General features: G+C 45.1%; 2 protein-coding genes across 2 annotated transcripts in view; one reads left to right on the top strand and one right to left on the bottom strand.

The window, feature by feature from the left end:
* The first annotated feature begins 950 nt into the window (after window positions 1-950).
* Window positions 951-21,333, top strand: LOC310710939 (IgGFc-binding protein-like). Its single transcript, XM_083512278.1, has 14 exons — window positions 951-1,203; window positions 3,382-3,447; window positions 4,383-5,654; window positions 6,442-6,770; window positions 7,768-8,449; window positions 9,511-10,112; window positions 10,633-11,194; window positions 13,223-13,818; window positions 13,903-14,473; window positions 15,574-15,773; window positions 16,806-17,186; window positions 18,184-18,470; window positions 20,583-20,618; window positions 21,249-21,333. Exons 2-13 carry the CDS (start codon window positions 3,405-3,407, stop codon window positions 20,587-20,589), a joined length of 5,532 nt encoding a protein of 1,843 aa, XP_083368404.1. The 5' UTR covers window positions 951-1,203; window positions 3,382-3,404; the 3' UTR covers window positions 20,590-20,618; window positions 21,249-21,333.
* Window positions 21,334-22,677: 1,344 nt separating this feature from the next.
* LOC310711147 (IgGFc-binding protein-like) overlaps window positions 22,678-26,994 on the bottom strand; it is a gene marked incomplete at its 5' end in the record, with an annotated part of 39,694 nt that continues 35,377 nt past the window's right edge. The window contains 4 exons of the mRNA XM_083512615.1: window positions 22,678-22,884; window positions 24,378-24,664; window positions 24,814-25,194; window positions 26,022-26,221. Coding sequence (XP_083368741.1) covers window positions 22,875-22,884; window positions 24,378-24,664; window positions 24,814-25,194; window positions 26,022-26,221 — 878 coding nt within the window. The 3' untranslated portion in view covers window positions 22,678-22,874. The remainder of the gene's footprint in view (window positions 22,885-24,377; window positions 24,665-24,813; window positions 25,195-26,021; window positions 26,222-26,994) is intronic.

Raw genomic sequence — 26,994 nt, 5'->3', positions numbered from 1 at the left:
AAGATTTCTTTGCCAGCGTCCACCATAAGGTCCTGGGTTGGTTTACAAAAATAGAATATAGAGCTGTAAAAATAGATAGAACCATTGCAATTATTAAATGAGTAAAGCTGTTCCAAATGGAAGAGAACAGTGTAAAGTTAGCAAGAGAGGTGGGCCCCACCAAACAATGTTTTATTGCATAAAGCAATAAAGAATATAAAAAAGCAGCATAAAAATATACATATATGTATATACACTCTGGCTTTCCCAAAGTAACCAGCACATATGCAGAGACATACAACAATACGTATTGCTATATCAAAATGCTTGTGTATTAATAAAACAGAGGATCCATCTGTAAATCCCCCGAATACCCTTCGTCACCTTCATCCATTTCTTCCCCTGTGCTCATAGTTTCCTTTAATTTCCTTACAACTTGTTTTGTTACGATAAAAGGAGATCATTATTTGCCAGCTATCCTGTTCCCTCAGGGCACCATCTGCTTCCACTCCCCTTCTTGCAAACAATGATGAGCGAATGTTGGCTTTCCAGGCTCTAATGGGCCACGCAGGCCTCAGACTCCTAATCTGGGCACAGTCCAGGGCAATCCTGAACCTCCTTTTACACAAACACATGAAATTTGGCTTCCCCATTTGTTTGTTTAACTTGGCAGCCAGCTCACTGGAATCTGCTGGTTTGGAGTGGGATGTTCAGACTTCAGACCTATGTCCTGCGGTTTCTGGTAACTCTTTGGGGTCTTGCTCATTGCACCAGATTTGCTAACTATGTCACTGCCCTGACACCCAATAAATAATTTATCTTCTCTCGTTGGCTTAGACACGGTCAATTGTGAGCAGGTTGGTTTGGGGGATGCCAGAATATGCTATCATTTCTTCCTATTAATCACCAGTGGCTTTCCCATGGCCAAAACATTTCACAACCAAAGACATGACTGCAGTCTCATCGGGAAAAGGGCTGGTCCAGGAATCTCAGGTCCCAAGTTGGTTGTTATCTTCACAGCCCATTATAATTTAAATCTATTCTGGTTAAAAAAAATAAAGAATCCATCAACCCTCAAGTCCCATTGGGGAGTTCCTGGAACTGGCATTTGTTCCCTATATAAAGGGAAACTATGGAAGAGGGAGAAAACAGAGGAAGGGATCCGGCAGCAGCAACTCCCTCTGTTCTCAATTCAAGTGCATCAGAAACACAAGCAAACTGAAGGTAAGAAAGAGTGGGTTTCCTTTATGAATAACTCCATATGAATAACTCCAGCAAAAACTGTTCTTAAATCTGGTGAGAGGGGAAATTCCCGTTCCCATATAGAAACAGCAGATTTGATAACAGGCCACTAGGGTTGCCACCTCTGGTAGGGCAAAATAAAGGACAGGTTGGGTGTGTGTGTTGGGAATACACTCTCTCTCTCATGATACCAAATCCTTCCCTGCTTTGTGGAGGGGGGGGGGTACCCGCGTTCAGCCTCCCGCCTCCCTCACCACCCCTGGTCACACTCTAATCCTTGACTCATGTAGACAGCCACACACAGGAAGAACAAGGATACAGTCTGAGTTCCTTCCTTTGTAGTTTCAGAAATCATTTAATGTGTCAAATAGAAGTTATTAATATTGCAGTTGTTGTATAAGGGCTTCTTATTATGACCGGAATGCAATTGAAATTAATAAGATTTTGTAACACAGAAATAAAGAAAATAATCAAGCTATCAAATCTAGCATCCGGGGGGGGGCACTTTATCTAAATTACATAATTTAGTATTTGAATGATTGATATTAATAATTGTATTATAAATTGGTATTGTTATAATGAGGCTACTATTGGACTGCAATTGGCAACTGATTAAAAAAAAATGTAAGAGAGGTGCTGTAGTCCAAGAGTATCTGGAGGACCACAATTTCCCCACTCCTGCAAGACAGTCCATTTAATTCTGAACCATGCCTATGTTGTGTTTTGACATAAGAGGGCAAGGTCACAATACTTCCTGTAATTCTGGGTTGCTATCTCCCTGCCAGCCTAACAAAACTGAAGGAGGAGGGTGTTTTGCAGATGTATGTTGAAGACTAGGACAGTGCTCTGAGTTGCAGCCCAGAGAAGACCTGCTTCATCAAACCAATAGGGTCCACTTAATTCAGAATCCTGCTTTCAGTAGTGGCCATACTTGAAAACACCTAGGAACATAAGAAGCTACCTTATACTGAGTCAGGCATTGATCCATCTAGTTCAGGGCTGTCTACGCTGAATAGTGGTACGTCTCTCCAGGGTTTCAGACAAGGGTCTCTCCAGCCCTTACATGAAGATGCTAGGACTTGAACCCGGAACTTTTTGCATGAAACACAAATGTTCTCCTACTGAGCTGAACTATGATTTAGAGTGGAACCTTAAAAGTCAGGGTGGGGGGGCTAATTTTGCATCATACAGGGTGCCAATGAAATTTGAGGCCCCAATGTCCATCACTGGTATGCCATCCTCCCACCCTCCGATAAGCTTGAAGCATGTATAAGAATATAAGAGGAGCCTGCTGGATCAGGCCAATATCCCATCTAGTCCAGCATTCTGTTTTCACAGTGGCCAACCAGATGCCTGTGGGAAACCCGCAAACAGGACCTGAACCCAACAGTGCTCTGCCCACCTGCAGCTGCCACCAGATGATATCCAGAGACAGGCTGCCTCTTATAGTGGCAGTGGAACATGGCCATTATGGCTAGTAGCCATGACTATGTACAAAATTATTAAAATGTGCTAACTAAAAGAGAAGAGAAGAGGCTCTTTGGAGTGAGACTATGTGTAATATAAGTTCTGTAGATTTGCAATGTGCCAAACAAACAAACAAAACTTGTGACTTGTTTGTGAAGCACTTTGAGAATAAAATTGCTTGCATCCACCAAAATCTTGGCTCTGCTGTTACAGCCGATGAATCTCATTATGAGCGGCATCTACATCTGCAGACATGTCTAGAGAGAAATCTACACTTGCTGGTTTCTGCAGATCAAACCACAGGAGGAAGCCAGGGCATTAATTATTATCTGCCCCTGGCCAGCTGGCACTATTATAAATAGATCTAACTGCTAGGAGCAGGGTAAGGAATCGATGCAGTGGGCCAATCTCTCTCTCCAGATTTCAGGGAAGTATGGCTGCATTCATCCGCATACCTGTGTGGGGAAAGCCCATTATTCTTACTGGGATTTACTCACCAGTATATGAAGAGCTGCAGCTTCGGCATCACGCAGACCCCAGTTGAACTTGACTCACTTGCTCTCAAACACAGTTTGGGCTGACAACTTGTGTTGCGAAAACCTCCAGCTATTTTCATCTGGCAAATGTTGGGTGGGTGGCTATTGTCTTGGAAGGACCAAGTGTTCCAGTCTAATCACAAAATGTATTTTGCAGCCTCTGTTAGTGCGTTGTCAAGCATGGGGATGATCAATCTCTGGACCAGGTTCTGTTTACTATGGGGTGAGTACTCTGTTGCATCACTGAAGCTCATTGGTCTCCTTGTAGGGTGTCAAAGAGGGAGGGTAACTAGACAAAAGTCTTAACACCTCTGCCCCTTGTGAATACAAGCAAGATCCTTTCGTTTCTCCCAAAGCTGGCAGCAAACCCCCAAAATCCTGGCTGTAAACATATAGGAATCTTTCCACATCAACGCAGCACAAATCAGCAAAACTCTGGAGTCTGTTCAATACTATTGGCTCTAATCCAGAGAATGAACAAGGCTGTACACTTGCTGTGCTTTCTTCTGCCTCCCCCTTTCCCAAATCTTCTCCTTTGTGAATGAGATTGGATTCCCTGACCTGTTTACCAACGACTTTATTTACCGTGCTGACATCAAACATCCTTGCAACTCTTCCCAGTTCATGAAGCTCTCTTTCACTTCCCATGCAGTGTCATACCCTCCAAAACCTTGGGGACCAAAACTGGGATGCTCTCTCTTTTTTGTCCCAAGCGCTTTGGCACGAGCCACCTGACTTGTGCCAGAGCAAGCATCCTTTGGTCCAGAGTTCTGCCGCAAGTCAACTTGGTGAAGACTGTTATGCAAAAGCTGAGCTCACAAGCATACTCTTTAACTGAGATGTGAACCTCCTGGTTTTGCAACTGAAGTGCAATGCATGCTGCCTTTTTCTTGCATTTTGCCTCTAATTGCCATTTACTGGGGTTTTGCAATCAGGATTGGAGTATCACACCCAATTCCTGCTTTGGGGTTTGCCACAGACATCTGGTTGGCCACTGTGAGAACAGGATACTGAACTAGACATTCAACAGGGCTCTTCTGAATTCATTTAGCAATTTGCAGTTAATGCATTCCTCAAGGAGCCCTACTTTAATAGTTTTTAGGCCCCAATGAAAAGTTTCACTGACTTTCTCAAACTTCGTCCCCCCTCCCCATTTAGGTATTTCAAGTGGCCCTGCCTGGATGATGTTCAACATGCTCCCTGTCACAGTCTCCTCTAGCCCCTTAGGAAGAGAGTTCATCACAGCTTTCATGCAGAACGGCTTGCCACGGATGTTCCAGGGAGATTTTAAGCTGCTCATCACAGGGTATGCTCCTGCCACATCCATTACTATCTCTATGAAGCGGCCTGCCTTAAGAGTACAGACCGAGGTGAATGCTGGTCAAACACTGTCAGTGAAAATCCCACCAGAGGCGGAGATGGTTGGAAGCACTGTCTTTGAAAACACGCTCACTGTCCGGGCTGACAAGGACATATCCATTCTCTCTCTGAACTACAAACCCCAGACAGCCGACACTGCCATTGTCTATCCTGTAGCGAGCTTAGGTACTGAGTACTACGTCGTTACCCCAAATGTGGGCACAGATCGCTACAGAGAGGTAGCCATCATAGCTTGGGAAGAACCTACAGCAGTTGAGGTCTACCTGAAAGGGGCTGTTACATTCCAAGGAAGAGTCTATCCGCGGGGGACCATGCTCCCCATTTCACTCCAACCTTATCAAGCTGCTCAGCTACAAAGCCAAGTGGACCTCTCAGGCACTAGAATAGTCTCCCAGAAACCAGTAGCCGTCTACAGTGGACACACATGCGTCTCCAGGCAAGTCCATGCTTGTGACCATGTTTTTGAGCAGCTTTTGCCTGTTTCCAGCTGGGGCACCAACTTCATCATCCCCTCTTTGCCCTTTAACATGGAGTACGACATGGTGTTTGTTTCCACTTCCCAAAAGACTCATGCCAATACTCAGATGGGACAGAGCAAGAGAAGCCGGAATCTGCCTGCTGCCCGGGCGACAATGTATGGCATTCAAGGGACAACTGCCATGTCCCTCTCAGCTAGTTCTGGCGTCCAGGTGATGTTCTTCAGTGATGGCGGAACCTATGGGAACCTCCAATATGACCCCTTCTTCATGGCAATCCCTGACATCTCCAGCTATTGTCAGGCGTACCACATCTATGGGCACGACCATTTTGAAAACTATGCCCTTATCATTGCAAAATCTTCAGAGACTTCCGGGATCACTTTGGATAAGAGACCACTGAGTGGTCTTCAGTGGAAGCTGGTGTCTGGCACTGAATACTCCTGGGCATCACACAGCTTGGGCCAGGGATATACAGTCCACACAATAGAACATGCCTCTTCCCCCTTTGGGCTGCTGAGTGTTGGAATTGGAAATGAGAAGGCTTATGGCTCCCCAGCTATTTGTGCAAATGGTAAAATGAGATTCCTTTCCCCTCCTTCTCTCCAGCTCTTCTTTCCCCTCCTCTTCTTTCATCCTTCAACTCAGGGATAGGCAATGTTAGTGCCCTCTAGATCTTCTCATCATCCCAAACCATTGACCATGTTGTCTGGGGCTAGGGTTGGAAGAGAAATTCAGTCCTGCTTGCATGCTAATGAGAAATGACCTACTTTGCACTTCTAAAACCAATATGCAAACTGAAACAACTGCCATGTGATTCAATGATGCTCAGCTCTATTACGGTCAGTCACACACACACACACACCACACTTTTATAGAAAATATAGCAAGGCAGTGTTAAAAACTGGGGCCCCACATGCTTTAAAAAACACTATTCTCATATATCATAAATTACAATAAATAGACTACAAGAACTTTTCAAAACTAGGAAAGATAGCACATATTTTCTCATTTTCTCTTATAAAATTTTATAAAAACCATAACTTATCCAGTACATCATTTAAATTACTCTTATTGATCAATTTCTATGCATTTTTTTCTGAGCACCTAAATTTAAAAGTATTACACTTTGAAATACTTTGATCGTATTAAAAGATTATAGGAAAGGAGAAGGATAACACTCCTCACCATGCTCTTTATGCATTCCCCAAACCTCCAAATGGTTTCCACTCCTACTCATAACTTTTCACGTTAGACTTCCATGTTCTAAGTGAACTTTCTCGTATTACTTTATCTTAAGGTTCAAGCCATTATCTACCTGAACCTACTTAAAATGACTTGGTTGCATTTTCCTCTCACAGATCCCTGCAAAAATCTCCAGTGCAGGACAAAGGAAACATGTGTGACGCAGAATGGTCAAGCGAGATGTGTCCATGAGTACATGGGGACCTGCCAGGGCTCCGCTGCCCAGGATTTCCAGACTTTTGATGGTCTGTTGGTGGACATTCAAGACTCCTGCACCTACACCATTGCAAAGTACTGTGGCAGTGACTCCACACTGGTCCCTTTCTCATTGGAGGAGAAGAGCAGCAATGTGAACAGTCAGGACGCTGCCAAGATGCAGCTGAGCCATCTCAAAGTGTATGGTCACACGGTCACCATTAACAAGGGAGAAAGTGTCCAACTCATGGTAAGAATCCAGGTTCTTTGGGTCATTTCCATTTATAACTATATAGTGGGGGTGGTGAGAGAGACCACATTAGAGTTCGTAATTTGGATCTATTCCCTTACTATTAAGAAGCTGGTAATTTGGGTACCTGAGTCCCGTGACTCAGGTACTTCCAAATAATTCCTCATATCTGTCTGCAGACCCAGAATTGTTACATGGTGTCAGAAGTGCATAATGAGCTGCAGTAACGATAGTGAAAAAACTCGAGGGATCTCAATAAATCGGTAATCATCCCTGCCACAACCCCAAATAATCTGTTAAATGAGCTGCAAATAGCTCCAAATATCTTGTGGTCCTTTAAATGCTAAAAGTTGGGCATAAGGAGAGTCAGAGACCACAAGTGTTTCGTCCCAGTGACTCTTTTCAGTACCAGCACTAATAGGAATCAGAAAAACAAGGGCACCTCAAGACATGTTCATTCTCAGAGTGGTTTAACAATAAATCTTGCCTACTGAAGAACTCTGGGAACTGTAGCTCTGTGAGGGGAATAGTGGTCTCCTAACAACTCTCAACAAGCTACAGCTCCCAGGATTCTTCGGGGGAAAGCCATGCATGTTTAAAATGATGTAAAAGTGCTTTAAATGTATGGTGTGAATGTATTCATATTAAGGTTGGAAGCTACAGGCTGAAGAGATGGCCACAAGCCTAGGTGTGATCATGAAAAAATATTGTCACATTCATGGAGTACCTAGAGAGAGAAGGGGTCAATTGGAAAAATTGAGCCTCCTCATCTGGAAGAAGCCTACTTCTCAGTGCCCCGTGGTGACCCAGGCACCAAAAGAGGAAAGGGTTATTTTGTTACATGGAGGGCATACTTCCCAGACAGCCTTGGTACCTATTTTTAAGGATATTAACCAATGACACACAGTGATGACTTATCCAGAGGACAAAATTTGCTGGAGAGGACTATAAAGTGTGTCTCTCCCTTACCCTGCCACCCCTTCTTTTTTCTTCTTAGGTGAATGGTGTGGCAGCCAGCATCCCTGTGACTCTGGAGGGTGGAAAAATCAAGGTCTTTGAGAGCAATGGATTGCCCATCATTGAAACAGATTTCGGCCTCCGTGTGATGTATGACACTGACTGGGTTGTAGTGGTGACTCTCCCCAGCAGCTACTATGGAGCCACCTGTGGGCTTTGTGGGAACTTCAACACCGAACCCCATGATGACACAACTTATCTGAATGGTACCTTTACCTCCTCAGTGGTGGACTGGGCCAGGAGCTGGAAGAGCGATGATCAGGACCCTGCCTGTTCAGATTCCTGCCAAGGAGATTGCTTGGCCTGCAGTGATAGACAGGAGGAACTGTTTGGCAGCAAAAGGTATTGTGGGGTCATCAGCCAAGTTTCAGGAGGCCCTTTTGGAGCATGCCACCCCACCGTCAGCCCCACCAGCTACTTTAATGATTGTGTCAGTGGGATGTGCTTAAAAGGAGGGGACAAAGATGTGTTGTGCCAAATAGTGGAGACATATGCCACCGCCTGCAAAGAAGAGGGCATTGCCATTGATGAATGGAAGGTGACATCCGGTTGTGGACGAGCCCAGCCTGACCAACAGGCAAATGAGACGTATGCTGAAGAAATCACTCCCCAAGAAAATGTCCATCATTCAGCTGGTGAAACCATCCACAGCAGCACTGCATGTACGAAATGAGAAGTGGTCGCAAAACTAGGGTTGGAGTTCAGGGGAGCAGAGGCAAGGAGTTAAAGGAAGAGCTCCCTTAGAGCAGGACTTAAGGGACCCTGTGGCTCCCCAGATGTTGTTATCCAACTCTCAACAGCCTCAACCACTGTGGCCAATGTTGAGGGGTGAGGGGAGCTGCAGTTCAAGCAATATATGGAGGGCCACGGGTTCGCCATGCCTGCCCTACAGAGTAAAGCAACCCTCAGCTAATCCTGTGGCTTTCTCTTCCTGCATTGCTCTGCCCCATGAAAATGTACAGTCTCTGTGGATGCTCTTGAAGCAACCAGGGCCACTGGGAAAATGGAGAGGGGCCAGCAACAGGTCTTTAGGCTCATGTCCCAGGGTGTGCAATGATTACCTGCAACTGCTGCCCCCATTATGGATCTATACAATAATTATTGAACTGCTGGGATAGCTTAGTTGGTAGAGCATGAGATTCTTAATACCAAGGTTGTCAGTTTGAGCCCTACATTAGGTGAAAGATCCCTGCATTGCAGGAGGTTGGATTAGATGACCCTCACGGTCTCTTCCAACTCTACAATTCTATCAACAGACTTGGTCCGAGTAGGATTTGGTCCATCACCAGGTTAGTTATCTTTATGTCAGGAGTGGGGAACCTTCTTCATCCTGAGGACCATATTCCTTTCTAGGCAAGCTTCCAAGGGCCACATAATACTGGTGGGCAGGGCCAGAGGCAAAAGTGGGTGAAGCAGCATAGTAGCACACCTCTCTGTACCCTCCATCCAGACTAGCAATAAGAATGATCAAAGTATACGTTACAGTGAGGCAGAAATGCCCAGGGTGCAAAGCAGGGCCATATGAAGAGAGTGTGTGGTCCAGGGAGGGCTTTGTAGACCAGATAGAGAGGAGTGGAGAGCTGCATTTAGCCTTTGGGTCCTTGGTTCACTTCCCTATTTTATAGTTTCTAAAAACTGACTATGAGCCCCACGTGCTGCTTGTCTAATTGATATGTAAAATTAATATCTTATCAAATCTAATCCATTCTTCCCCACCACCCAGCAGCCGACACCTGCCCTGAAAACAGTCACTATGAGGCCTGCGGAAATGCCTGCCCAGCAACCTGTTCTGAACCATCAGCCCCCTCTGCTTGCAAAGATCCTTGTGTGAAAACCTGCCAGTGCAATGATGGGTACGTCCTCAACAGCGGCAAGTGTGTCCCTGTTGAGAACTGCAGTTGCATGCATAACAGCCTCCGCTACAAGGCTGGGGAGGAGTTCTGGGCCGACGAGAACTGCCAGTCTCGCTGCAAGTGTGATCCAAGCCTGGGCCAAGTGAGATGCCGGAAGGCCACTTGCAAAGGCAATGAAAAATGCGTCCTGGTGAATGGCGTGCGCCGCTGCAAGGGGACGACATACTCTACCTGTATAGGAACTGGAGACCCTCACTATACCACCTTTGATGGGAGGAAGTATGACTTCCAAGGCACTTGCATTTATCAGATGGCAGCGGTCTGCTCCGGGGACTCCACCCTCACCCCATTTTTGGTCACAGTGGAGAACAACAACCGAGGGAGTAAGGCAGTGTCCTTTACCAAAGTGGTGACTCTGGAGGTCTATGGCATGACCATCAGTCTGAGCCAAGAGCATCCACGCAAGATTAAGGTACCAAAGGGAAAAAGAATGCTGGAGGATGGGAAAGTGTGAGGAAGCTTTACATTAGGGAACCTCAGGGGGTTGGACTTACCATTAGCACATTTTCCCCTCCCAAGGGTTTTTTGTTTGCTTGTTCATTGCTGCTGCTTAAACTGACAATAGCAGCATCTGTGGTAGCAACTTGGACACTGTTTTTCAACTTTTGCAATACCCCAGATCTAGTGTCATTTTAAGGCATTGTAAGAATCAGGAGAAATAGTGGCTGGCTGGAGAATATTCAGAGAAAATTCTACAGTGTCCTAGTAGTGTGGGAAAGAAAAATCTCAGAAGTGTTCTCAATAGAATGCCTTCTGAGCATAGGAGGATAGGAAGCTACTTTATACTGATACTGACCTTTCATCCAACCAGCTCAGTATTGCCAATAGTGAGTTGTAGCATCTCTCCAGAGTTTCAGACAGAGAGCCTTACCTAGCCCTACCTGAAGTTGTTTCACTGAAACTCTCTGAGTGGTCACTTCCATGTTTTCCAGGTGAATGGAGTCTTTGTGGACCTGCCGTTCTCCTACGAAAATAAACTGAAGGTCTACATCAGCGGAGTCCATGGCTTCATCAAAACAGACTTTGATCTGAGAGTCAGCTTTGACTGGTACAGTTATGCCAGGGTCATTATTCCCAACACTTACGCCAATGCTGTGTGTGGTCTGTGTGGCAATGCCAATCAGGATCCCAGTGATGATCTTGTCATGAAGGATGGAACTCAGACGGCAGATGAAATCCAGTTTGCAGACAGCTGGAAGTTGAAGGAAGTCCCAGGATGCTCTGCAGGATGCAGTGACTGCCCAGTATGCAGTGAGGCAGAGAAACAGACCTACAAGGGGGACCAGTTCTGTGGGATCCTCAAGCGGAAGGATGGACCGCTCAGACAGTGCCATGAGGCCATTGACCCAACATCCTACTTTGAGGATTGCATTTTTGACACATGTCAATACAAGGGTCATCATGACACTCTCTGTAGTGCTATCAGTGCCTATGTGACAGCCTGCCAAGCACTGGACATCAAGGTTGGGAAATGGAGATCAGCCTCTTTTTGCAGTAAGTTTGGGCTCTCCTGCATCTGTGCATCATGTGCTCATGTGCCTTTGCATGAGCATGTGTCAAATATACACTGAATGCTAAAAATATATGCACCAAACCATGATTTTGCATCATGTATCAGGAGTGGGGAATCTGAGGGTCTCCAAATGTTCCTGGACTCCACCTCCCATGAGCCCCAGTCAATCAGGGATAATGGGAGTTTTAGTTAAGTGACAGTTGAAGACATGGCTGTTCCACCCATGAGCCAAGGTGAGACAACCGCCTGAGGCAGCAGGATCCACAGGGGCAGCAGCTCCTGATGTAGATCTTTATTCGCCACCTTGTTCCTGATATAGATCTTCACTCACTTCTTCTTCCCTGGCAGGGAGTGATGGTGCTATTCTGTGGTTTGTTTCAGGTGCCAAAGTGTTTCGAGCCACCCCCCCCCCCCGAAGGGTATTGTTCTCCCCACCCCTGTAAGTGGAGGGCAGATGCCTTGCCCCCATTGAAAATGTGGATTGAACAGAGGGCATCACTTTTGTGACCATCCAAATTTATGCTATTCAAAAATAATAATAATGAAAGATTCTCAGGAATAAACATTGCATTAGACTATGTAGAGTGGCATATCCCAGCCCCAAACTTTCCTACAGTTTTTGAGTTGAAATAAATACTGTATTTGACTTTTGATAATCTAAACAATTGCATACAGGCCATCAAAATTCACCCTCAAAGCCAATTTAGCCTCAGAACTGATCTGAGAAACCTTGTTTGGGATTCCTTCTGCTTCTGTTTTAAGGCGAGAAGGAAAGGTTGGTGACAATATTGATCAGTTCTGACACATGGCGAGATCTTTTGGATGCAGATTGCAGACTTCTGAACCTCATTGGGACTGAAATGCCCCAAGAAAAATCTACATCTGCAATGAGCAATAACACTTAGCAAGCAACGTTTGGGTGGGAACTCATGTAGTACATTGGGATAGCTGACATGTTGCCCTCCAGAATTTGCTGCCCCCTCATCACTGACCATTGTTCATACTGACCAGGACTGATGGGAGTTGGAGTCCAACATCATTTGGAGGCCACCACAAGGGGTGAGGCTCTAATTAAACATGAATGCAGGCTTCTTAATCAATTTAGGATCCAGATTTGGGCCAGCCTTAGGCCAATCCCAGACACTCCAAGTGTCCCTCTTTTCCAGGGACATCCCTGATTTAGAGAAGCAGTTTCTGATTTGATCCCAGAATGTCTCACTTTTTCTTAGGATGTCCCTATTTTCATTGGATAAATGTTGGAGAGTATGGAGTTATCTGACCTCCGAGCCATCTGAAGGCAACCCTGTATAGGGAAGTTTTAAAAAATGTTTAATGTTTTATTATGGGTTTATATATATATATATATGTTGGAAGCTGCCCACAGTGGCTGGAGCAACCCAGTAAAATGTGTGGGGTATAAATAGTAAAATTATCATTATGGGGTGGGACATCCCTATTTTCATCGGAGAAACGTTGGAGGGTATCCAATCCAAAATGCTGGATTGGGCCCAGGATGCATAGCCCTATTGGCTATGCATTACATCAATCATTTGTTGTTCAGTTGGGCTATGAACACAAAATCCTCTGTTGAAAAACAGCTGTCTACTAACTTAATAGTCTCCTCCTGGGATATTCCCATAAGAGACCCTTCGGCAGTATCATCCTTCCCTTTTCTCTTCTCTACTGGAAATCCATCCCAGAACAGCTTGCCTCTAATTGCAGTGTACTCTCAGAAGTCCTATTGCACTATCACTCTGAATGATACTTACACAATACACAATACATGTAGGCCATTTGTTCTGTTCCAGCCACTCAGTTCCATCATCCTTCCAGAAAACATTAGGAATCCCAATGAACACATCTCTCTTCCTGGATGAGTGTTCCCTCCCCACTATTCAAGACCACTAGAATTTCCATTAAAATAACCTTTGTTTGAAAAGTAGGTTGGATGCATCCTCACTGTTAATCTGCAATGGTTGTCATTCTCCTCTCCTTTCTTCTCTTTCCAGGCACTCCCTGTCCACGCCATTCTCACTACGAGCTCTGTGGAAGTGGCTGCGCTGCCACCTGCAACAGCCTCTCAGCTCCGGAAGTGTGTGAAGCTCCATGCACAGAAGGGTGCTTTTGTGATACTGGCTTCATCCTCAGTGGGGATCAGTGCGTCCCTCCAGAAGAGTGTGGCTGCATGTTCCAGGGCAGATACTACAAGAAGGGAGAGGAGTTTTATCCTGGTAGCTCCTGCCAGGAGAAGTGCCGCTGTCTGGACAATGGAGCCACCACATGTGAGCAGTTTTCCTGTGGAGCACATGAGGAGTGCAGGGTGGAGAATGGCATCCAAGGCTGCCACCCTGTGGGGTATGGCACAACTATAGCATCTGGTGACCCCCATTATATTTCCTTTGATGGACAAAGTTTTGATTTCCATGGCTCCTGTACTTACACCTTAGCCCAAGTATGCAGCCAGGACCCTAATCTAGTGAAGTTCTCCGTGTTGGTGGAGAACGGCATGCTTGACTATGGACGTTCTCCTATTACAAGGACAGTTGTGATCTCTGTTCACGGACACTCCATTGTCCTTGAAAGGGGGATGAAGTGGAAAGCTATGGTATGTACTTCCTAGTGATGACCACTTGTGTTTGAATTTACAACCAGACCTCCATCCAGCTAATATGATTTCTTGTTTGCACAGGTGGATGGAGAGCTCTACACTTTGCCAATGAATACAGTGGATGGGAAACTCTGGATCACCCAGGAGGGGAACAATATCATTGTCCATTCATCCTTTGGCCTCACAGTCCTTTATGATACCTCCTCGTTCGTCCATGTGTCTCTTCCTAGTACCTACCAGGGACATATGTGTGGACTTGGGGGCAATTTCAATGGTGATACGAGTGATGATTTCATGCTACCTAATGGACAAGTCACCCAAAGTGTGGATGAGTTTGGAGCCTCCTGGAAGGTCCCTGTGGATGGTGCCATTTGCTCTGATGGCTGTGGTGTGGAATGTCCAACCTGTGCTGCAGAGCAGACAGCACCATACAAGGCCAAGAGCTCCTGTGGAATGATCCAGTCCAAGACAGGTCCATTCAAAGACTGTCACTCTTTGGTGAACCCTGCTGAGTACTTGAGGCAGTGCCTGCATGACATGTGTGTGGCCGATGGAGCTGCAGAGACTCTCTGCCGAAGCCTTCAGGCCTATGCAGCTGCATGCCAACTGGCTGGAGTCAAGATTGGAGCATGGAGAACGACCTCCTTCTGTTGTAAGTCAGCAAATTTTAACCCTTTCCTCACATGTTCTATCCCTGAGGAAAAATCACTCCTCTAAAGCTGTTTTGTTCTTGTCTTTCACGAGAGAAAGGTCTCCTGTTGGTACTATTGACTGAGAACAGGTCTAATGTCTGAATGGTGAGAGATAATTTGTAAATCTCAGTGAAGCTGGGTCAAACCTTTGCTTGACTGTTCCAACTCTATGAAGACACATCTTATAGCGATTTGATCTCTCTTCTACAGCTAAGGGTACAAGTAGTGGGGGGGGGTCACATTAGGAAGTACCAGATCTGAAAGACCATTACAGTGGTACCTCGGGTTACAGATGCTTCAGGTTACATACACTTCAGGTTACAGACTCCGCTAACCCAGAAATATTACCTTGGGTTAAGAACTTTGCTTCAGGATGAGAACAGAAATTGTGCAGCGGCAGTGCAGCGGCAGCAGGAGGCCCCATTAGCTAAAGTGGTGCTTCAGGTTAAGAACAGTTTCAGGTTAAGAACGGACCTCCAGAATGAATTAAATTCTTAACCCGAGGTACCACTGTACTGTACTTTCCCAAGTCCATACAGTATATTTTGTGTCTGAGGAGGGATTGCGGAGCCTAAGCTGGGTCTCTCTTTTCAGATACATCATGTTGCTTTACACTAGCTCTTGTCATGTTTTTAGAGTACTAGAGAGAGAAGAAGAAGAAACAACAACTGTTCTGGGCATAATTCTATTTGCTGAATTTCATTTCCATTCCTCCTTTCCTCCAAGAAGTTCAGTGTGGCATGCATCAGTGCTCATCAACCTTGGCTCTCAAGCTATTGTTGAACTCAACTCCCATCAGCATAGTCAATGATCAGGGATGGTGAGTTTTAGTCCAATAACATTTGAGAACACTAGATTGAAGAACACTGGCATACGTCATGGGAGCCAAGTCTTCAGATGTTGTTGGATTCAAACTCCCATCAGCCCTCCAAGGCCAATACAGTCAGAGAGCTACGAAGAGCTGATAGATAACACATCTCTAGCATAGGTGAAGGAGAGCTGTAGGTAACCCTTGAATGCAGATCATCTCATTCTGTACATCTTCCTTTCTTCCTTTCAGCTCTGCCTTGCCCAGCTAACAGCCATTATGAATTGTGCACCCGATCCTGCGATTTCACATGTGCTGCCTTATCTGCTCCATCTCAGTGCACCGGAGATTGCTTTGAAGGCTGCCAGTGTGACACCGGCTACGTGTTTGATGGGGAAGACTGTGTGTCCATGGACAAGTGTGGCTGTGCTTATGATGGGCGCTACATCAAGGTTGGTGATGGTTTATGAAGCAGAAGGTTCCTCAGCAGTGCAGTGATTGTGATACAGTTTAGAGAAACCTTTTGTATGTATACAAAAGTATGTGTCTGTCTGTCTGTCTGTCTGTCTTGCTCCAATGGCCAGATTATGGTGTATGTGCTGTTTTTATGGTGGTTGTTGTATAAAAGAGGAGAAGGCCTCTTGTTTCTCAGTCTTTGCTTCCATTGCAGCAGCTGCCTATTTTGTATTAAAGTTTGATCACCATGGATCTATACAACCATCATTGGACACATGGCAGGGCCTTCTTGGTGGGAGTTCCTTGCCTGTGAAATGCCTTCCCTGGAGATGTCATCTGTCTTTTTTAAAACAAAAAACCCCACCATGTTTATGCTCGTTTCATGGCTGAAAGATACTGTTCTCAGCCACATTGAAATAATCAGCTGCAGGGATATGTGGTTGGTTTTAAAATGTTCTTAAGCAGAGGAGCAGGTGGTGCTGTGGTCTAAACCACTGAGGCTCTTGGGCTTGCTAATCAGAAGGTCAGCCGTTCGTATCCCCATGATGAGGTGAGATCCCGTTGCTCTATCCCAGCTTCTGCCAACCTAGCAGTTTGAAAGCATGCCAGTGTGAGTAGATAAATAGGTGCCACTGCGGCTGGAAGGTAAATGGAGTTTCCATGCACTCTGGTTTCCGTCACAGTGTTCCATTGTGCCAGAAGCAGTTTAGTCATGCTGGCCACATGACCCAGAAAGCTGTCTGTGGAAAAACACTGGCTCCCTCGGCCTGAAAAGCGAGATGAGAAGTTCTTAATTTTTAATAATGTTCTTCAATCTTCTTAATTTTTTTAAATGTTTCCAGTACATTTTTTTTCTTTGTTTAGAAGAGGGGGAAAGAAATTTAATAAACAAATAAAATAATTTTGATTCCATTTCCTATCCTTTCCTTTTCACCATCCTTCCCTCCGGGACTTACGGCATTGGTTTTGATAGCTAAAAGTTTATTTACAACAGGAAGTCTTATCATCTTTCTGGAATTTCTTTCCAGGCTGGAGAGACCATCATCTCCAATAACTGCTCAGAAAAATGCACCTGTCGTCCCTCAGGCCAGCTCACCTGTGCGGAAACCAGCTGTGCTGCAGGGGAGACCTGTGTGCTCACAGACAAGGTCCGCAGCTGTGTAAGGCAGGAAGGGCACTGCACACTGAGCCCAGGAGCCTGGTTCAGCTCCTTTGATGGAGCCAAAGGGAAACTGCTCGCTAGTGGCATCTACAAGATTGCCTCCTACTGTGATGAGCAGTCACCATCCTGGTTCAAGGTGCTGGTGGATGTCAGTGAATGCAATGAAGACACTGTGCCAGCTGGGACAGCCGTCTATGTCTTCTTCCGAGAAGCGTTCATCTCAGTGACCAACTACAAGGAGACTTGGGTAAGCCAGTGTCGGCCACAATAGTTCAGTGGAACCTGCAGCCCAAATGTTATGGGTGTCAGTTCACATCCAAAGGCAAAACCCACCTACACTGCACTAATAATAATATTAATAATAATAATAATAATAATAATAATAATAATAATAATAAAAGTACTGAAGCACAGCCATCCTTTGACACCAGCAGTTCTCTGAATTTTGCAGTACACTGCACAAAAAATGTACTGGGGTAAAGAGTGCATAAAATGCATATAAGTTGAAAGAGCATACAAAATGCATTATATTAGGGGAAATGGCTCTGCAAATATGTGTATATGAGGCAAATCTGCATAGAAACACATGTATATGAAGAGAAATTCATACGAAAATGCTGGTGAATTTTCACAAGGACTTAAAGAGAGTTGCAAAATGATGCAAAAATGTGGAGAACTCAACTTTAGGCTGGAAAAATGAGAAACTGGGTGAACCCAAAATTGACAGATTCACCCATCCCTACTCTAAATATCAGTTGCTGGGAGATAAAGCATAGAAGAGCTTTGCTTCTGGCCTTCCCGGAAGCAATTAGCTAGATGCTTTGTAAAGCAGGATGCTAGGTTAGGGATGGACCAATCTCTAGTTTATATCAATCGTTTAATGAAAGGGCTGGTGCCGTGCTGTTTTTATTGTAATTATTGATGTGGTTTTTATAGAATTCATATATGCATATAATTTTAATCCCATCAATGTTTTAATTGTTTTTAATGTTTGTATTTTCTATGTTTTTAGCAGTTCTTATTTTTATCTGTAAGCTGTCTTGAGCCAGGGAGAAAGGCAACGTATAATAATAATAATAATAATAATAATAATAATAATAATTCAAAAGTTTGTTACGTATGTCCTGTTTCTGCTTTGATCTGCCCCTCTTTTTCTTCTCCTTCTGGAATTGGGAAACAAATCCCATTCACCCCCAATGACTCTCAGCATGACTCTGCCTCAGCCTGTCCTCTTTGCCTTTCAGGTCAACGGGCTCTTGGTGCAGCTTCCAGTGAATGTCTCCAATGCCGTGTCTATCACTGAATCTCAGGACACCATTGTCATTGACCAAAGCTCCCAGATGCAAGTTCTCTTCGGTTCCAATGGCAAAGTGACTGTGAGAGTCACGGAGAGCCTGGCAGGGAAGTTGTGTGCCCCTTGTGGGAACTTCAACAATCAAGTCTCAGATGACCTGCGGCTGCCCAGTGGTCAGATTGCAGGAGACATTGCTGAGGTTGTTGATGCCTGGAAGGCTAGGGACTTCTTAGAGTGGTGAGTAGGTCCGACAGTGGCTTTTGGCTCTTTGTGATAAGGTAAAACAGCCTCCCCCAGCTCTGTCCCCTCTAGACATACCAGGCTCCAACTCTCAACAGTTGCTTCCCATGGCCAGGGATGATGGGAGTTGTAGTCCAAAGGGCACCAGGTTGGGGAAGCCGGGAGCAGCTTTAGGCTACAGAACTAGCCTACACTCATAGGAACGTAGGGGAAGCTGCCTTCTCTCAGGTCAGAGGGTCCATCTAGCACAGCACTGCCTACTCAGACTGGCAGCAGCTTCCCAGGTTCTCAGGCAGGGAGGTAGATTTTTAACTGGAGGTGCCCAGGATTCAACCTGGGACCTTCTGCACGTGAAGAAGATGCTCTACCTTGCAGAAATGACTTTCACTTCTCTCCAGGGCCATCCCTAGTGCTACAACTAATCCAGAATGCGGCAGCTAGACTAGTGACTGGGAGTGGCCACCGAGACCATATAACATCGGTCCTGAAAGACCTACATTGGCTCCCAGTACGTTTCTGAGCACAATTCAAAGTGTTGGTGCTGACCTTTAAAGCCCTAAATGGCCTCGGTCCAGTATACCTGAAGGAGTGTCTCCACTCCCATCGTTCAGCTAGGACACTGAGGTCCAGCGCCGAGGGCCTTCTGGCGGTTCCCTCAATGTGAGAAGTGAGGTTACAGGGAACCATGCAGAGGGCCTTCTCGGTAGTGGCACCCACCCTGTGAAACGCCTTCCCATCAGATGTCAATGAAATAAACAACTATATGACTTTTAGAAGACATCTGAAGGCAGCCCTGTTCAGGGAAATTTTTAATGTCTGATCTTTTATCACTTTATTATTATTATTATTATTATCATTAATTCTGTTGAGACCCTCCCAGAGTGGCTGGGGAAACCCAGCCAGATGGGTGGGGTATAAATAATAATCAATCATCATCATCATGATACCTGCCTAAAGGCGGTTCTGTGCCTCCCCAACCATTGGCTTCTCTTCATTTTTTCACCCCCATATATTTCACACCAGGTCTAACACCCCACTTCCTCGCACTGCTGCCCTCCTTCCCTTTCTGAGGCACCATCTGCACTATGCATAGCAAGCAACATCATGCCACTTTAAACAGTCATGTATCCCTAAAAAAGGATCCTAGGAACTGTAATTTGTTAAAGGTGCTGAAAGTTTTTGGGCCACCCCTTCTCCTCTCACAAAGCTACAATTTCTAGGGTTCACTGAGAAGGATCGGTTGTTATCTGTGAACTGTAGCTCTCTGAGATGAATTTGGGTCTCCTGGCAACTCTCAGCATCCTTAACCAACCACAGCTCCCAGGATTTTGAGGGGGGAGCCCAAACTGCTTAAAGTGGTATGATACTGCTGCAAATGTCTAGTGCAGATGGGGTTTAGTCCTTGTTGGGTTGAACTGGGTTGCAAGCACTTCCTGCAAGTGTTAAGCAGCTACAGTGATACCACAGGTTAAGAACTTAATTCGTTCCAGAGGTCTGTTCTTAACCTGAAACTGTTCTTAACCTGAGGTACCACTTTAGCTAATAGGGTTTCCTGCTGCGCGATTTCTGTTCTCATCCTGAAGCAAAGTTCTTAACCCAAGGTACTGTTTCTGGGCTAGCAGAGTCTGTAATCTGAAGCGTCTGTAACCCAAGGTACCACTGTACAAGGACTTTTTATTCCCCACTCCTCAGCCCCCAACAAAAACACGCACATGCTATGCAGAGGGATACATACTGTTATGTAGTGTAGTTTCACCCTGGGCCAACAGGGGGATACTGTATATAGTTTTCACTCAGGTCTGTAGATAGTTTTCACTCAGGTCCGCGCCAGTTATTTTAGGCGGGAACTCTGGGCTGTTGTGGTTACAATGTTGACAGCCGGCTGCCTATAAATACAGGCCGGCTGAGCTGTTCGCAGTCAGTTCTACTCCAGCTTACCAAAATAAAGAGCTACTTGAAGAAATCGCTGTGCCGGCTGCTATGTCAACCCATGACTTAACACATACAGTCAGTGTTAGAAGCAATGTAACAAGAAGAAACATTGGGCTGCCAGATGGCACACCTTGAGGGCCACCCTCACAATTCTCTCTCCTCTGCTCGCTTCCACAGTTACTGATACCTGCACATGAGATACTCCTTAGACTGGTAAGTGACTTTCCAGACTGCTGTTGTTTCTAAGGGCCCAATCCATGGTTTGTTTAGAGTAAGATAAATGAAGAGCGGAAGTCTGCACATCACACTAAGCCAAACCATTGCTTGGCTTGCAGAAGCACAGCACCAGGAGTTGGGAGGGGAGAAGCAAAGCAACCATCTTTGGGAGGGGAAGTTGCTATTTCCATTCCTTCAACTTATGAGAAGGCCAGCCTTTTTTCTGATCCCAACCCCAATTTCTTTCTTTATTTAATGTGTCCCACTAGCATCCCACTACTAGACACATCCCACTTGCCTTTGAGAGCAATGCCACATTGTGTTGTTCCCAAAGCATTCTGGGAAGCATAGCCCGCAGAAAACCAAATGACCAGTGCCAATTTGAGATCGCCAACACACCTTCCTGATCATCAAAGGGACACCTTAGCCCTGTGTGTCCCTTTGACAATCTCAGATGGATTGCCAGCATACCTTTCTGAGGGTCTGCCTCCTCTGCATGCATTGGGTCCCCTCAATGCTGAGTGCAACTCGGCGCCTGTGTTACTGTGCAACTAGAGCATCTATGAAAACAGGCTCAGCCCATGGCCTCTGCATAACACAACTCTTCTTGTGCCTTTTCCTCTCTAGCTATATCTAAAATCCCAATCTGGAAGCATGCACTGGATGCACAAGCACCTTAGAACAATGCTGCATTTGGTTAAAAAAAAAGAAACATCCCAAAGTTCCTGCACGAGTGGAGCATCCAGTTAATAAACAGAATGTGATTATCTACAATAACTGAGAATGGAGCCTTCATGTACAGAGGCAGTAGCTCTGTGTACCACATTCTGAAGACAAACAATTAGGGGAAAGAGCTCTCAGCTTCTTGTTCTGCTTGTCAGCTTTCCATGAAAATCTGCCTGGCAACTGTGGGACTCAAATGTGCTCAAGTAGGCGGACCTTTGACCTGTTCTAGCAATATGAAGTCCTTTATCTTCAGCTTGTCCAAATGTTTCCTGACGTTTGATGAAAGTTCAGCATCTGATCCCTTGGTGGCTTGTGAATCTCAGGATATTCAGAGATGAAAACGTGTAAACCTATTGGCAGGGGGTTGGACTCGATGGCCCTTATGGTCTCTTCCAACTCTATGATTCTATGATTCTATGATTCACTCTAACCAAGCTCTATAAATTCATGTCCTTATCTATAAAGAAGTAAACCCTTTGACAACCTTCTGTTGTTTGTACATTTTCTTGCATACCCAGGGTGGATGTGTATGCTATGAAACGTCTACCCGGTCTGATTTAGCTTGGACCATTAAGGTGGGCCTACTATGAAATGTCACCTGTACCATTTGAGATGATTAGAAGCAGGAAAATACGGATGAGTCTATTTACAGTTCATGGGTCTCCAACTTATACTTGGAGCAGACCCATTGAAATTAATGGACATAGCTTAGTCATGTGCGAGCATTTAAGGGTCTACTCTGAGTAGGACTAGCATTGGCTTCTGTTCATTCATGAGTCAATTCTATCCATCAGATTCCCACAGAAATGTGTGATTTTTCAAAAAAATAAAAAAGTGTGTGAACATTTGTAGCTATATATAAATATATGTCTTTTACAATGAAATACAGATGTTTTTCCTCAATGCATGCATTTCCAAATGCATTTGACCCTAAAATAAATGTGCTTACATACTTTAGCAAGTTTTGGAGCCAAAGAAAGCATATTGGAAAATTTAGGAAAGTGTAAAAGTTCATTCCAATCAAGTTTCTCCCACATGTTAGCCAAAGACATGTAGAAGGTCATTTTCATGCCATCATTACTCACATGATCTGCTCCAATCAGCTGTTATTTATTACTGGGCTGTGTGATGTAAGAAGCACTGGCTGGAAGGGAATCTAAAGGAAAGGCTGTTTCCCTGAGGTCGTCTTAAAGGATCTGGTAAACCACTGAGTCTACTGCACCTATCAATCATCTCTCCCCCACCCCTCTCTTAAAAGAAACTTGCAGGATTACATCAGCCAATCCTCCCGATTGAGAATCTCAAAGGCTTCTACCTATGGTCAGAATTATTTTTCTAGAGACAAATCTGCAGATATCTTTATTGACATTCACCATGCACTTTTATTTCATAACACCCTTCATGTCTTTTTGCAGCTTACTCAGGCTTGCCCTGTAGCCATGCTCCAAAGCAACATTGTAAAAAGCAGCTGCAGGCAACTATCACTGGTGCAGCAGGCAGGTGCCAGTGCTTGATGGTCACTTTCAACTATTGCTCGCTGCAACAGAGAGAGAAAAAAGAATTAGGCTGTAGTCCTCTACCCATTTACCCGAAATTAAGCCCCATTGAGACTTGCGTCTGAGCAGACAAGACTAGGATTGTGCTGTCAGCTGGTCTTTGTGATCCAAAAACCAGAGGTACTCAGCAGGCAATACAGAAGGACCATGGTTTAGTGGATGAGTTTGGAAACTGCGGATCTTCAGTTGTTACGGGACATCAGCTTCCATTATCCTTGGCCATTAGCCATGCTGTCTGGGGCTGATGGGAGTTGGAGGTCATTAACATCTGGATGGTCACTGATTCCCCACCCCTGGCTTAGTGGCAGAGCCCTAGCTTTGCATACAAGAAGGTCTCAGGTTCAATCCTTGGCAACCTCAGTGACAAGGATCAGATAGCGGGTGGTATGAAAGACCTTTGTCTAGACAATTTTTTTAATGAAAAAAGGTTGATTTTTTATTGATTTTTTGACTAGGGAAATGCTCCTGGGGAGGATGGGGTATTAGTTCTTTATTGCTAAACAATTTAATCCAAATCTAAATCACTACTCCTGCCCCACACTGCAGACATCATGAAAGCACCTATATATTTTTCACCACAGGCCTAATAGCAGCATAGATGATTGCCCCAACTAAGAATAGGAATAGCAGCATAGATGATTGCCCCAACTAGGAAATAAATGGGTGTGTCAAAAAAACCAGAGGCTTCTTTAAAATATAGAAAAGCAAATTTAAAAAATGGTGGGAGGCCCATTTGTAGATCTCCCATGTCATACGTGGTTTAGCCTTTAGTAGCCAAGATCTGACAGTCAAGTCTAAAACCAGGAACACACCTGGGTGAATGTTTCCAGGTGCAGTTAAGCTCACATGGCAGTGCCTGGAAAACTGCAGGTTGAGGGAGCATTTTTGTTCTATTTTTAGCCATTTCAAACATAATTTGGCTAGTCATTGATGGCTAGTCCAAGGAGTGGGTCAGCCAAAGACAGTGTTTGGAACCTGCCTCTCAAGCTCCCAAGGCAGCCCTTCCCCAAGCTCTGGAGATTTCTGGACTACAACTTTCAAATTCTCTGACTATTGGTGATGTTAACTAGGGGTGATGGGAGTTGTAGTTTAAAATGTCTGGGAGGCACCAGGTTAGGGAAGGCTCCCTACTCAATGCATCAAAGGTACTTTCATTTCTATTCAGCCATCATTAATTGGCCAATTACCCAGTGGGAATCCCAGTTCCAGAAATCTAACAAAGAGTTAGCTCCCTCACAAAATTACCATTCCCAAGGATGCTTTGGGACAAGAAGACATGGCAATTAAACTGGATGGTAGTATTAGTTTTCATGGTTACTGTTGTGCCCGAAAAGGAGGTTAGGGGTTGGAAGGAAAGAGTTGTGACTTCAAAACTCTTTCTCAATTAGATGACAGGTCTGCCATTTCCAAGCAAACTGGAGATGTCTAGGTTAGGAAACAATCAGAGCACTGGAACAACTGGGAAGTGACTCACCAGCCAATAAAGTCTCTGGCTTTCCAAGCATCAATAACCTCAGCGATGTTCGTCACAACCTTCCCATTGGGTAGTATCACGTCATCAGAGCTGTCACCATTGAAGTTTCCACAGGATGCACAAAGCTTGCCCACCAGGCTGTCTTTGACCTTCAATGTCACTTCCCCTCTGAGTCCATAGAGAACCTGAAGACCAGCCCCATGGCTGATTGTAACCACATCCTGGGAGAAGCTCACAGACACAACTTCAGAGACAGTCACTGGGAGTTTCACTGGCTGTCCATTCACCTGGAGCACACAGACAGAGGAAGAGAACATGGCACATATCAAGGTCATTTAGCTCATGAGTCTTTGAGTTGGGAGTCAGAACTCCAAACCAGGTTGTGGGCAGAGGCACCAACCCACAGGACCAGAAGGATCAAGTCAGGGCTTCTTACCCAAGCCTCCTTGTTCTTGTTGATGGCAATGAAGGCATCTCGGAAAAAGACATAGACTGCAGCCCCAGCCATCACATCCCCGTCGCTGCACTCCTTGACATCCACCACCACTCGGAACCAGGCATGGGCATGGATGTCGCAGAGGGAAGCCACTTCATAGGCGCCGCTGTAGAGTATTTCCCCCAAGGCACCATCAAAGGTGGTGAGCTGGGCTCCTGAGGTGAGGGTACACTGGCCTTCCTGCTTCACACAGGCCCGCACGCCGTTCCTGAGGGCACATGCCTCTCCTTTCTTGCAGGTGAATTCTTCACAGGTGAGCTGGCCTGAGGCATGGCAGGTGCATTTTTCAGAGCAATCCTTGGAGACGATGCTTTCTTCAGCCTACAAGGGGATCCCCAGACATGCAAGTTGATTATTTGCACTGGTCTGATCAATAGCAGCTTTTGAACTGATAGGAAAAGGTAAGGTCATCTAAGGTTGACTAGAGTTAGACTGATATTTTTGGCCTAGCACTATTTGGTAATGCCTCAAAGTGAAAAGAACCAAAATGGCCACCTTGCTGCCAAAGATAAAAATTGGGAAGACAGTGTCTGGGAAGATGGCATCCCAGATTTGGGCTTCAAAGTTTTGGAGGGTATGCCTTTGGTCAACTTGTCTAAAAACAAGCAAAGGTAAGCCAACCCTCTGACATGCCCTGATATTTCTTCCTCTCCTTCCAAAACAGATGAAAACCCTCCTTTCCCAAACATTTTCTCAAGGGAAAATGGCTTTGCAAAAGTGGGATGAGAGAGAGAGATTTTCTGAACAGCTCTAGCTTTTGTCATGTAAATTTTAAACAGTTAAAATCATTAGTAGGATTGGAATATCACTTGTAGTTTAATGGAGAGATAAACATTTTTATTATTATAAAAGATGCAGGAGGAAATGATTAACAATTGGACCCACAAAGGGGAAGAGGGAAGGCCAAGAGATTCCTTGGAATCTTGTTTTCATGTTGGACACAAGACCGTCTTAACCATAGGTGCCAGGGGTGCAGGGCAACCAGGCGCCAAGCTCTCAGGGGCGCAAGGCCGAGAGTCTGGGCCCTGAGAGTTGGAGTCCAGGGAAGAGCCCGCCCATCGGAGACATGTGACTGTAAAGTTTTAATCCGAAAAACCAAATAAATAAATTTATTAAATAAAAAGGAAAGAGGAATATATTGGACACACCTTGATGTAGTACCCGTCATGCACACAGCCACACCTTTCCATCGGCACGCAGGTTTCCCCATCAGACACAAAGCCAGCAGTGCACTGGCAGCCTTCAAAGCATTTCTTGGTGCACAGGGTGGGAGCAGAAAGGCCTGCACATGTGAGGTCACAAGACCTGGTGCACAGCTCATATTGGCTGTTGGCAGGGCAAGCAAGGGCTGCAGAGAGAAGGGAAACACAGTGATACGATTGCCAAGAAAAGTTCCCCTGATTCTCATGCATGCAAGGAGGATATCAAGGGACAATTCAATGGAAGGAGTAATGGCAACTGAACAACCTCCATTACCTTCTCCATTGGTGGTGGTGGGGAGGGAATTATTGGTTTGGGGGGGTGGTTCCTGTTTTTATCATGTATTTTGCCCTTTTGTGTTGTATTTTTATGTTGTGAACTGCCCTGAGATCTGTGGATGAAGGGTGGTATACAAATTTTTAAAAACAAATTAATTTTTTTTAAAAAATTCTAATATGCTAAGGGATTTGGTGGGAGTGAAGCTGCTGACAGTGATTGGCTGAACTGTCAGAATGTTGTCTGTGAAGGACGGAGCAAGCAGAAAACCCCCTTTGCCGTTGGCTGAGCTGGCTGGAAACTAGTAGGGATGGGTAAATCTGCCAATCTATTTCTCTCAATTTGTCATCCCTCTCCCCCCCCCCCCACATATTAGATTCAGTTCTGCTCATTTCCATATCAATTTGGAACTTTTCTTTTCTTTTTTAAAAAGTTCCTGTTAAATTTCATTAGTATTTTAAGGCAAATTTCTCCAAATATGTACTACTTTTTCTTCTGCTTTCACAAAGCAATTACCCACAGTACAGTGGTACCTCAAGTTACAAACGCCTCAGCTTACAAATGCTTCAGGTTACAAACTCCGTTAACCTGGACAAGTTACCTTGAGTTGAGAACTTTGCCCCAGGATAAGAACGGAAATCATGT

The sequence above is a fragment of the Podarcis liolepis genome, assembly GCF_965112155.1.
Source record: "Podarcis liolepis genome assembly, chromosome: 7".
NCBI lineage: Eukaryota > Metazoa > Chordata > Lepidosauria > Squamata > Lacertidae > Podarcis > Podarcis liolepis.
This window is presented reverse-complemented; position numbering and strand designations above follow the sequence as displayed.

Excerpts from the sequence above, each read along its gene's own strand:
- LOC310710939 (XM_083512278.1), top strand. The coding sequence starts at position 3,405 with ATGGGGATGATCAATCTCTGGACCAGGTTCTGTTTACTATGGG. Across the intron at positions 10,113-10,632 it reads AGCATCCACGCAAGATTAAG|GTGAATGGAGTCTTTGTGGA; the intron begins GTACCAAAGGGA and ends CATGTTTTCCAG. Across the intron at positions 15,774-16,805 it reads ATGATGGGCGCTACATCAAG|GCTGGAGAGACCATCATCTC; the intron begins GTTGGTGATGGT and ends ATTTCTTTCCAG.